The sequence below is a fragment of the Carcharodon carcharias genome, chromosome 2, assembly GCF_017639515.1.
Source record: "Carcharodon carcharias isolate sCarCar2 chromosome 2, sCarCar2.pri, whole genome shotgun sequence".
In the NCBI taxonomy this organism is placed as follows: domain Eukaryota; kingdom Metazoa; phylum Chordata; class Chondrichthyes; order Lamniformes; family Lamnidae; genus Carcharodon; species Carcharodon carcharias.
The window spans coordinates 143979870-143992999 of record NC_054468.1 but is presented as its reverse complement, the minus strand read 5'-3'; the positions used below and the strand labels follow the sequence as shown (position 1 = coordinate 143992999).

Sequence of the window (13130 nt, the reverse complement as noted above, 5' to 3'; positions counted from 1 at the left end):
TGCAGCAAGACCTGGACAGCATTTAGGTAAGTAACATTCATACCACACAAGTGCCGGGCAATGACCATCTCCAACAAGAGGCAATCTGACCACCTTCCCATGACATTCAACAGCATTACCATTGTTGAATTTCCCCACGATCAAATCCTGAGGTCACCTTTGAGCAGGAAATGAATAGATCCAGCACATATGGCTGCAAGAGTATGTCAGAAACTGAGAATTCTGCAACCATAACTCAACTTCTGACTTCCTAAAGTCTGTTCACCATCTATTTTGCATAACTCTACATGTGCTGAAATACTCCGCACTCATCTGAATCAGTGCAGCTCCAATAACACTCAAGAAGCTCGACATTATCCAGGACAAAGCAAGCTGATTTGCACTCCGTCCACCATTTTAAACATGCACTCCATCCGCTTCTGCAACACTATGGCGTAGTGTGTACCATCTAGAAAATGCACTGCAGCAACTCACTGAGCTTCAACAGCACTTTCCAAATTTGCAACCTCTATCATCTAGAAGACTAAGGACAGTAGGCACATAGGAACACATGTCAGTGGGTCAAAATCTGCAACTTCCACCCTAACAACACTGCGGGTATATGTATAACACATATAACAGCAATTTAAGAAGGCAGCTCACCACAATCTTTTCAAGCAATTAGGGAGGGGCAACACATACTGTACCCAAAAAAACTCACAAAGATCCCTGCGCTCCTCCAATTCTGGCCTCTTGCACATCCCCAATTTTAATTGCTCCACCATTTGTGGATGTACCTTCAGTTGCCTAGGCCCTGGGCCCTCAAATCCCCTCCTTGTATCTCTGTGCCTTTCTACCTCTCCCTTCTCCATTTTAGATGGGCCATAAACAACCTACCCCCACTTGTACTAATTTCTGCTTATGTGGATCAGTGTCAGATATTTATTGCTAACTCTTCTTTGTAAAGCCATGGAATGTTTTACTACTTTAATGGTGCCACATGATGCAATTTGTTTAAATTGATGCATTGTGGGTTTGGGAGGAAGTGTAGATCAGTAAGAGTGGGAAGATGAGCTTACTTCAGACACTGAAACTTGCTGCAGTTTCAAAACAGCCTCATTGTGACTGGGAAGCTGAGTGTTTACAGGCAGACATGATATTTGATTCAACATATTTTTGAAAATAAATTGCTGCATTTACATTATCATAATTGTATGGTACAGTCAATCTTTGACAATGGCATGGAATATTTGTTATGCAGTGTGAAATCTGCATATAACACAATTAGCTACCCTGAAATATAAAACAGAAAATGCTGGAAAAACTCAGGCCTGGCAACATCTATGGAGAGAGAAGCAGAGTTAACTTTTCGAATTCAGTATGACTCTTTGGAACTTAGTTACCTTAGATACCCTGTTTGTTGTGTTTTCCTTTGAGAAACACCTTTTGTGATTTTAGGCTTTGAATTCCTCCATGTTGTTTCCAGAAATACAAAATACAATTTAAAAATTCAGGCAAAATCCATTATTTATTTTGATGATGATGTTCAGTCACAAAGCAGTTAGGCTCAGTTGATGTCTCATCTTGTAGCGTGCCAAGCTCTGGTTCTCCAGGCAAAGAGAGATGAGTAAGAGAGTAAAATCTAGAAATTACAGGTAGAAAATAATGAATTTAAAGGATAAATTATAAGAAAGAATGCGTGGAGGGAAAGATTGAGATGGGAAAGATTGATACATGGTATATAAAAAAAACGATGTGCTGTGCCCTGAGTGAAGAAACAAAGCTTGGTTTGCCTCTTTTATATTCAGAAGCAGTTTTTCCTTTCGGGGAAAAACTCCTATATATGCCAAAGGAGAGAGGAAAAATGTCGTTACAGAAGCAGAAAATAGGGCCATCACCAGCCCACCTGCCTCTTGCTCCTTCAAAAATGTGATCCTTCATGAAAAAAAAGGTGGACATTTTGAAATACCCAGTACTTGGGTCAATGACCTTTCATCAGATAGTTCACATTAAACTCTGTTTCTCTCTCTACAGATGTTGCCTGACCTGCTGACTATTTTTAGCATCGTCTGTTTTTATTCCAAATTTCCAACATCTGCAGTATTTTGTTTCTGGAAAAATGTACATTTGTGGAGGCTATTTTTTAGCCTTTTTTCATAGAAAATGACAATAACTTCAAGTTTGGCATGGCAAAATTCATTTGATAGGTCACGATCATGTTACTTAAAGCTGGTGTTTATAACAGCCATGTTGATTCGTAAAACCAGATTTGGATTTTTGTATTTCAAAAATTTTTTTATACCTTTCGTGACAAGCAAAAGATATATTTCAATTCTTTTCTTTATCTTGCCCTCAACTCTTTCCCTGCCTTGTTCCGTGTGCCTCATTCCTGGTGATTTTTAAACCTTGAACTCAAACTTATCTTTGGGTTTTTGTCTTTGTAGTTAGATGTGAGTGTAAGAAATAGTTAAGCACTCTTACTATCTCAATTTGGTAGCACAGAAATTTGCATTAACAATGGACTGATGCCAGGAAGGGACATGTTGTAAGAACGAGGTATTGTAAGCTTCTGTAATTGTGTGAAGGGGAAGCCCAGTGCATGTTGTGGTAAAGTTGTGAAATCTGGGAAGGTTTGATTCCTGGCCCAAGTTAGGCAAGCTTGGTCTGACTGTTGATCCAGTTGGCTTTTCTGTGCCTGGCTGGGAGAGGAATCAAGTGTTCATACTTGTGATTGCCTTTGACTAAATGAGCACATGTTGATGTCAGAGTTGAGTTTTGCCTCAATGTAGCTAAGATTTAAGTAGTGGATACGTGCTATGCCGGCTTGCAAAGAACTCTTTTTCCTGTCACCTCTGAAGCTTGAATCACCAACTTCAGGGGAGAAAATTGTAGAAGGAGAAATACTGCAAATGAGAATAATTAGCCAATCCAATCATCAGGCAGTTTTGTACACAAGGTTAGTCAAGGGTTACAGGAACAGCTGGATATTGCATTGGGTCAGCTCTGCCCTTTCTTATCTCCTGGACATAAGTTCTATTTAATTCTGACTGACTGACTGATCGAATGGAAGTTTCATTCTTTTTCTACGTATGTATCCTCAACAAGAATAGCACCTTTAATATAATGAAACATCCCAAGTTGCTTCACAGGAGCATTATAAAACAGGGAATGACTGAGCCAGTCAAATTTCTTTCCAATCAGTGCCATTCAGAGTTTGAAGCAATGGGTGGTGTGGGAAATGGGGATCAAATTGAGTGCTTCAACAGCAGGTTCTCTTCTAAATTGACACACAGATTTTAATTGAAGAACAGGAATATGAGAGCTTTATGTTTTATTTGAGAGAACTTTCCTGAACTGTAAATTGCTTGATGCTCGCATTGGGTGGAAGAATTGAAAGTATTGATCTTCATTAGGGTGAACATGAACCACTCATTTTTTAAAATAAAAAAGAAACGGAAGAAAACATGATTTTTCTTAATTTTTCCTTTGGTTATAAGTTGTTTTTGAGTGACTGAAGGAATGTAATAGTATTTTCTTTGTGTTCATTAGACCAATTGTATAAAAAATTTCAATATGAACGTAAGGAATAGGAGCAGTAGACCATTCGACCCCTCAAGTCTTCTGCCATTCATTAAGATCATGGCTGATCTGATTGTGGTCTTAATTCCACTTTACTGCCCGCCCACCAGAACCTTTTGACTCCCTTGTTTGTGAGGTAGAAAGACTTTTTCTCTTTAATCTCACAGTTCAGATTTCACAGAAATGTTGCAATTGTAACTCCTGTAGCAAGAAGGAACATTCATAAATATTTCTAGTTAATATTTTGTGGACGTGTTTATAGGATATAAACTGTCTACACCACGTGGACTGCAGTAGTTCAAAAAGATGACTCACCCCCATCTTCTCGAGGACGTTAGGGATGGGCATATAATGCTAGCTGTTTCAGCAATGCCCATATCATATGAATGAATTTTTTAAAAATCTGACTTTTGTTTCTTTATTGGACCTTCAAAGTCTTTGCACTATTGTATCAGTGTAGTTCATTCTCTGCATTCTGAGGCATTATTTTTTTCACTGAGTTTCCAAGTATATTTTCATGCTTTCCTGTGAAGGATGAGGAGGTCAGTGTTACTTCCTGTCTTGTGTCTTTTTGTTATGTTACCACTTTTTAACAAATGATTTTTTAACTGAAGATAACTATGCAAATGTTCTTACAAAAAAACCCATCATGGTTGTTACTATCTTAATATAGATAGCTCTTTTAGGCTCAGATTTGGTTTGCAGTAATGTGGCTAAATGCATCTTCTATTGAGCTTGTCACTTTGCAGTGCTATCATATCATGGTATAATACTATAGACATTAAATCCTCAATTTCAGCCATCTCAATTAAGTGCTTTCTTGCCTGATAGGTATTAATTCAACAGTAACTTTTCTTTCACATGAACCCATTCTTTTGAAGGAAATTTTCACAAGGTTATAATTCATTAATAAGGACTTCACCTTTTCACCTGCTGACTACTTGGAGTTACTCATTCCATGCCAGTAGCACTAGTTAATTTTTTTTAAATGTTCATTTCCAGATACCTAGATACAAAGGAACTGGTAAAGTTAAAGAGAGTGGGGAGAAAGCCGGTGAAAAGGTAACTGTATGTTGATCCAAATGTGGTGATGGCTCAAAGGTTACCCTTAGCACACGCACTGCACACAAATTTCTTAAAAAGCACATTGGGAATATCTATGGTTATTACAAAAAATCTAGAAATCATACAGCTTGAGTACATTATGCTTTATAATTTGGTTACTGTGGTTTATGGAAATTGCGAAAATGATTAGATAAATTTAAAGAGGGAGAACAAACTTTCATCATTAGAACTTGGCATGACAGGGTAGATCAATGGGTTTTCCAAAAAACACAGTCATAATAGATATGTTTACTGATTGTGTTTTGTTTTATGTTGGAAGCTACTTTGATATTGGGCTGTTACTGCATAATGTATTTGTGAAAAACCACAGTTTTGCTAAGCCCCTAATATCTTAAACTTTCTTAAAACTTAGCATTCTGATATTTAATATGCTGTTTTATGGTGATGTTGCCATAAGTTACATTTAGCTTCCCCGCCAATTCAATATTGCATTCTAATCTGCGCTAATGGTTAATGCACTACTGCAGGTGAATGAACAGCTTTAGACTTGTATAGCTCAACATTACACTGTCCTTTCCCCTCTAACATTGTAGATATTATGTATTTAAAGAAGTCTTGCATTTTCTAACATTTGATGCTTTGTTCAAAACTGTAAATATTTGATGGTGCTTCTTTTCTGTGACGAGCAGATCATTTATAAGATAGTAAGGCAAATGCCGTCTTGCATTCTGTTTTTAATGATGAAACCAGAATTAACTTATAGATACCTTAGATAACAAAGTCCAAATGTTCAAAGCAAAATGCTTAACACACCAATCTGCCCCTTCATCACTTACAGATTTTTATCTTGAGTTAATATAGCAACACATTGATCTCAGCCACAAAACAATTGGAAATCTCCATAGTGTAAATTAATGTTGATATTTATTTTGCATTTGTGGGTGCTCTGAGATCTATAAAAGGTTTGGCTATAATGCATTGTGTTCAAAAATAAGAAAAAGCTGCAGTTGATGCAGTTATAATTGTTGTGGATTTAGGGGATTCAGTATTTTATAATCTACCATATCCTGTACCCTTGTAGCTCGACCTGCAAATGTTTAAGATTAAGAAAGTACCTGAAATTAGCTTTTATTCATGCATACTCCTTCAGTATTCTGGTGGCCTATTTATTAAAGCAAGCTCAAATTCTTTGTAACAAAGTTAAAATGCGTAGAATCCGAGAGTTTTATTCGTAATTCTTTTTGGTTGAAATGTGCATGTAGCCATTTTTTACAGTTAGGATGATTGATTATTCCATCCGTACATTTAAGCAATATCTTACTAATCTAGGAACAGTAGGTTCTAGGATTTTGCTACTTTAAGAATGAGAGCTCCAACTTAATAATTCATTCAGTACACTAATCAGTTATATTATTACTTACTTTTCCAAAGATCACTGACAACAGTCTTGGAGATACCAGTGCAACCTCAGGTGACATTAAAAGCGCAACCAACCTGTCTCCTGGTGAGCCAAAGCAAGACCTGATGCCGAACACAACTACCCATCTCCCAGAGTTAAAGAAAGATGAAAAGCTACACCTTGATGATGAAGACTCCTTCTTTGATGACCCATTGCCTGAGCAAATGAAAATCTATGGCTGGTAAGCAAAAATATAAACAAAGTAAATACAATAAAGTTTGCATTAATACAGCACCCATGACATCCTGAGGCACTTCACTGGAGTAGTAGCAGACAAAATTTGACACTGAGATATTTATAGAGTTATTGGAGCTTGGTAAAAGAGTTTTATGGTGCAGCTTAAGGGAGGATTTAGGGAGGGAATTCCAAAGCCTAGATGCCGGATAACTGAAGGCATGGCCAACAATAGTGGAGCAATAAAACCTGGAGATGCACAAGAGGCTAGAGCTGAAGTATACTGTCAGCTCAGGGATGGGGGGAAGCTGGTTGGGTTGGAGGAAGTTTAGAGATAAGGAGGGCAAGACCATGGAGGGATTTGAACACCAGGATTAGAATTTTCAAACTAAGGCTTTGATGGACCAATGTGGGTTGGCAAGTGCAGATGTGAAGGATGAATGGGACTTGGTGCAAGTCAGAATGTGAGCAGCAGAGTTTTTGGGTGAGTTAGGTTTATGGAGGGTGGCATTATATTTACCACCTTGGTATTACTGATTTTTTTTTAACATGACCTGAAATCGTATTGTAAAGCTTTGCAGTGCAGCCACAGTCTTGCAGTAACTGCCAATTGACTGCTTTTGAACAATTTTTCAGAACATTTTCAGGTAATAAACCTATATGAAAAGTCCCTGAATTTCTTTGCCTTAAGTGTATGTTATTGTCACAGACCATCTTTCTTCCCTCCATGTTCTTGATTTAGATTGTTTGGATATTGCTTGGAATTTCCCATGTCTATGTGTCATTGACACTGTCCAGTGCTTCCATGATAGAAAAGCATTAAAGCCAACTGGCTTATTATTCTCACCTGTGGGAAGATAAGAACTCAAGAAATAGGAACAGGAGTAGACCACAGCCCGTTGAGCCTGCTCCACCTTTCAATATGATCTTGGTTGAACTTGGGCTTTGACTCCATTTTCCAGTTCACTCCGCAGAGCCCTTAAAATCTGTCTATCCCAGCCTCAAATGCATTCAGCAATGGAGCATCCATAACCCTCTAGGGCAGAGAATTCCAAAGATTCACAACCCTTTGAGTGAAGTAATTTCTCCTCATCTCAGTCCGAAATGATCAACTTCTTATCCTGAGACTATGCCCCTATGTTTTAGATTCCTGGACCAGTGGAGACAATCTCTCAGCACTTATCAAGCCCCTTCAGAATTTTGTACGTTTCAATGAGATTGCCTCTTATTCTTGTAAACTCCAGAGAATATAAACTCAATTTACTAAGCTCCTCATCATAGGACCACCCCTTTAACTCAGGGATTAATTTAGTGAACTTCACTGCACTGTTCCAATGCAAATATATCCTTCCTTAGATATGGAGACCAAAACTGCACATGGTATTTCAGATGTAGTCTCACCAAAACCCTATACAGTTGTAGCAAGACTTCTTTATTTGTGTACTCCAATCCCTTTGCAATTAAGGTCAACATGACATTCGCCTTCCCTAATTGGTTGTGACATCGGCACGCTAACGTTCTGCATTCCTTGTATGAGCACACTCAAGTCTCTTTGTACATCAACGTTTGAACGTTTCACATCTTTTAAAGAATATTCCACTCTTCTTACAACCAAAGTGAATAACTTAACGCTTCTCTACATTATACTCCGTCTGCCATCTTGTTGCCCATTCACTTAATTTGTCTATATCTCTTTGCAGCCTCTCTGTGCCCTATCCACAGCTTACCTTCCCATATAGCTTGGTACCATCGTCAAGCTTGAATACATTAGGATAAAAGCAAAAAACTGCGGATGCTGGAAATCCAAAACAAAAATAAAAATACCTGGAAAAACTCGGCAGGTCTGACAGCATCTGCGGAGAGGAACACAGTAACGTTTCGAGTCCGTATGACTCTTCAACAGAACTAAGGAGAAATAGAAAAGAGGTGAAATATAAGCTGGGTTAAGAGATGGGGGGGTGGGGGTTGGGGGGGGGGGTGGGGAGGCGGGATAAGTAGATCTGGATAGAGGGCCAGTGAGATAGACAAAAGGTGATATTATCTAAGGAATGTGCTAATAGGTGACATTAAGGTTAGAAAGCAGGATGAGGAAGGTACAGATAGACCTAGAGGGGGTGGGGTGGAGGGAAGGGATTGAAACAGGCTAAAAGGTAGGGATAAAACAATGGATGGAAATACATTTTAAAATAATGGAAATAGGTGGGAAAAGAAAAATCTATATAAATTATTGGGAAAAAGGGGGATCGAAAAGGTGGGCGGGGGGGGGTGGAGGAGAGAGTTCATGATCTAAAATTGTTGAACTCAATATTCAGTCCGGAAAGCTGTAAAGTGCCTAGTCGGAAGATGAGGTGCTGTTCCTCCAGTTTGCGTTGAGCTTCACTGGAACATTGCAGCAGGCCAAGGACGGACATGTGGGCATGAGAGCAGGGTGGAGTGTTGAAATGGCAAGCGACAGGAAGGTCTGGGTCGTGCTTGCAGACAGACCAAAGGTGTTCCGCAAAGCGGTCAACCAGTCTGCATTTGGTCTCTCCAATGTAGAGGAAACCGCATTGGGAGCAACGAATGCAGTAGACTAAGTTGAGGGAAGTGCAAGTGAAATGCTGCTTCACTTGAAAGGAGTGTTTGGGCCCTTGGACGGTGAGGAGAGGGGAAGTAAAGGGGCAGGTGTTTCACCTTCTGCGGTTGCATGGTAAGGTGCCGGGGGAGGGGGTTGAGGTGTAGGGGGTGATGGAGAAGTGGACCAGGTGTCCTGGAGGGAACAATCCCTGCGGAATGCTGCTGGGGGGGTGAAGGGAAGATGTGATTGGTGGTGGCATCATGCTGGAGTTGGCAGAAATGGCGGAGGATGATCCTTTGAATGCAGAGGCTAGTGGAGTGATAAGTGAGGACAAGGGGGATGCGCGGGAGATGGGCTGGACACGGTTGAGGGCCCTGTCAATGACGGTGGGTGGAAAACCTCGGTTAAGGAAGAAGGAGGACATGTCAGAGGAACTGTTTTTGAAAGTGGCATCATCAGATTGAGTTCAACAATTTTAGATCATGAACTCTCTCCTCCATCCCCATCTTGTTTCCGATCCCCCTTTTTTCCAATAATTTACATAGATTTTTCTTTTCCCGCCTATTTCCATTATTTTTAAATGTATTTCCATCCATTGTTTTATCTCTACCTTTTAGCCTATTTCGATACCTTCCCTCCACCCCACCCCCACTAGGGCTATCTGTACCTTGCTCGTCCTGCTTTCTACCCTTAATGTCACCTATTAGCACATTCCTTAGGTAATATCACCACCTTCAACACCTCTTTGTCCTTTTGTCTATGACATCTTTTGGTTATCTCCACCTATCACTGGCCCTCTATCCAACTCTACTTGTCCCACCCGGCCCCTTAAACCAGCTTATATTTCACCTCTTTTCTATTTCTCCTTAGTTCTGTTGAAGAGTCATACGGACTCGAAACGTTAACTGTGTTCCTCTCCACAGATGCTGTCAGACCTTCTGAGTTTTTCCAGGTATTTTTATTTTTGTTTTGAAAACATTAGTCTGTCTCTTCATTAATATAGATTGTAAATAGTTGAGGCCCTGGCACTAATCCTTGCAACACTGCCTGCCAACTTGAAAAAGGCTGTTTTTGCCCACTTTCTGCTTTCTATCCATTAACCAATATTCTATCTATGCTAATACATTACCCCAACTTCATGAGCCCTCGTCTTGCCTATTAACCTTTTTGTGTGGCACCTTATCGCATGCCTTTTTGAAATCCAGGTATGCTACATCTACTGGTTCCGCTTTATATATCAAAAAAACTAATAAATCTGTCAAACAGGATTTCCCTTTAGAACAAGTCAACATGATTTTACTAATCATATGATGCTTTTCTAAGTGTATTGTTAAGACTTCCTTAATAATAGATTCCAGCATTTTCCCAACAACTGATGTTCGGCTAATTGACCTGTTGTTTATTTTTTTACCTCCCCTTCCTTTCTTAAAAAGTGGTGCCAACCTCCAGTCTAATAGGGGCATTCCCAAAGCTAAGGAATTTTAGAAAATCATAGCAAGCACATCTGCTACCTTTGCAGCTGTGGCCAGGATTTTCCCCTTGGCGATTTGGGGGCGGGGCCCACTTGCCGAGGGGAAAATGACACAGGATGACGTTGGGAGGAATCCTCGACGTCATCCCGGTCCCTTTAAATTTTTAGGACAGCAAAATTAGCTGTCTGTCCGCCGACCTGCCAATGGCCAGTTGAGGCCATTGACAGGCTAATTAAGATGATTAAAGACCTGCCCGTCCAAGCGTAAGGCTGGCGGGCAGGCCAGGAGCCCCTGCGGACTGCAGATTATTCATGAAACTTCATCCACTGACGGGATGAAGGTTCATGTCCGTTTTTTAAAAATTTAATAAATTTTATGTGTTTATTATTAACATGTCCCATCTCGTGTGACATTGTCACATGAGGGGGACATGTTAATAATTTTAATATTTGTCTAGTTTTAGCCTTTACTTGCCTCTCACGAATCACCCTGAGACAGGACTCTGCCTCAGGGAGCAGTGCGCTCTTTCGCGTGCATGCAGGAAAGAGCGCACTTTGACAGATGGGGAATCCCCCCCTGCTGACCCCCGGCACAGGAAAGCGCTTCCTGTCGGGCAGGCCGCTGGGCAGGCCAACTCAAAATGGCAGCCGTCCCCGTTTTGGTGGCGGGGATGGAGCCCGCACGCCATCTGAGGGCAAAATTCTGCCCTGTCTCTTTTAGAACCATGGGGTGTAGGCCATCAGATCCTGGTGATTTGTCGGATTTTAATCGCTTGAAGTTTCTCCAATACTTTCTCTATGCTGATATTAATTTCCTTAATTTCCTCACTCTCTCTAGCCCCTAGGTTACTGCCCATTTCTGAGATGAAACTTGTGTGTTCCACTGTAAAGACAGACAGAAATATTTGTTCAATGCCCCTGCTATTCAGTTCATCCAATTCTCTCCTCGTGTCTATGTAATTGGCTTTGTTTAGGTTTAAGATTCTTGTTTGTGATTAGAATATGTCACTTTCAAGCTGAGCATGAATTGAATGGTATTATGATGACTATTTGCCAGATATCACTAATTAACCCTGCTTTATTACACAATACCAGATCTAGTAGCTTTATCCCTAGTAGGTTCCACAATGTATTGTTCTAAGAAACTGTCACGTGCAATGGGAAATTCTGTTGTATTTGTAACACTCACCATATTGTGGGGTCGTGCAGGGAATATTGAGGCTGACAGAAAAAGCTGGAAAAACCAGAAAATCGGGCACTTTTGGTAGGAAGAAGATAGAGTTTACATTTCAGGTCAATGAGCTATTATTAGAAATGGGAAATGTTAAAGGTGAACTGCTTTTGAGGAGGAACAGAACCAGGGAAAATGAAGATGGGAGAAGTAAGAGGAAAGGCCTGTGATTAAGTAGAGGACAGGAGCTTATTTATTGACGGAAGTGATGATGGATGCTAGACAAAATGACAAAGAAGATTTAAAAGATTTATCAGAGACCCAGAGAATTGTGAAAGCTTACAGCAGAAGAACAGAACGTGGTTGGGAGGTGGGTTCTCAGGAGGTGAATGGGTCATTTAAGGAGGTTGTGTGCCTCCATTTTTACTTTTAGCCCATGTTTTCCAAGGCCTCAGGAAATTTGACAGATAAAAGGCAAGTAGGGCTGGATCCATAAGGCAAGTAGTGCTAGATCCACAAGGTAAGTACAGTTATAACACTACTTGTGGATCATTAACGTGCCGAAGTATTTCCTCCAGGTGCAAAAATATAACTTATTGTAAACTCCCACGACCCCATGATGTCTCTGTATTCCCAACTCCATGATGTCTCCACTCCACACCCCTAAACTCTTCCTCTCCATCATCCCAATGTCATTAAACCTGCCCACAACTTTGTCAGTTGTATAAGCTTAAGTCAGCCTGTTAATGAAGCTGGCTGTCAGGTGGGAAACTGGCAGGAAAAAAATCAAAAACAAAAACAGAATTACCTGGAAAAACTCAGCAGGTCTGGCAGCATCGGCAGAGAAGAAAAGAGTTGACGTTTCGAGTCCTCATGACCCTTCGACAGAACTTGCGTTCGAGTCCAAGAAAGAGTTGAAATATATGAAAAAAATCAAACCTGGCCTGAAGGGCATTCAGGAAAACCCACGCTTCTAGGTTTCCTGACCATAATTACTCGCCACCGCCCCCCAAACATCCCCATTCAGTGAGATGACATCTCCATAAGTGTCAGAACCTTAGAGTCAGTTTCCATGAAAAAGTGAATTTGCCAAAACTTTCACACACTGGTACTATGGCAGGGTGGCACCTCATTGGTAGTTTTCTAGAATGTCTGGTTAGGTCAACTGTTGCTCAGTTGGTAGCATTCTCACTTCTGAGTCACAAGGTTCCAGGTTCGAGTCCCACGCCAGGGCTTGAGTACAAAAATCAAAGCTGACACTCCTCCAGCACTGCATTGTTGGCGGTGTTATCTTTCTTCTGAGACAGTTAACCCTATCTGCTTGCTTGGGTGGATGTAAAAGATCCTACGGTACGATCTCAAAGAAGGTCAGGGGCGTTTCCCCTATTGTCCTTGACAATATCCATCAATCAACATCAAAAAAATAAATTATCTGGTCAGTGACATATTGCTGTTTGTAGTGTTTGCTGTGCACATGTTGGCCACTGCATTTTCTACATTACAACAGTGACTAGACTTCAAAAAGTACTACATTGACTGTAAAGTGCTTCGAGACATCCAGCAGTCATGAAAAAGCTATATAAATGCAAGTCTTTTTTCTTAAATCATTCGAGTTTTGAAACATTAGCTTGTTTCATCATTTAGTGCAACACTTCCAGCTTCCTTAGGGCAAAGG

At 40.4% G+C, this 13130-nt stretch overlaps 1 protein-coding gene across 5 annotated transcripts in view; it reads left to right on the top strand.

Moving 5' to 3' along the window:
• The window catches only part of cep43 (centrosomal protein 43), a 251093-nt gene that overhangs the window by 58375 nt on the left and 179588 nt on the right, over window positions 1-13130 (top strand). For all 5 annotated transcript variants that reach the window (XM_041182859.1, XM_041182857.1, XM_041182856.1 and 2 more), the window contains 2 exons: window positions 4561-4620; window positions 6055-6263. In XM_041182859.1, coding sequence (XP_041038793.1) covers window positions 4561-4620; window positions 6055-6263 — 269 coding nt within the window. The remainder of the gene's footprint in view (window positions 1-4560; window positions 4621-6054; window positions 6264-13130) is intronic.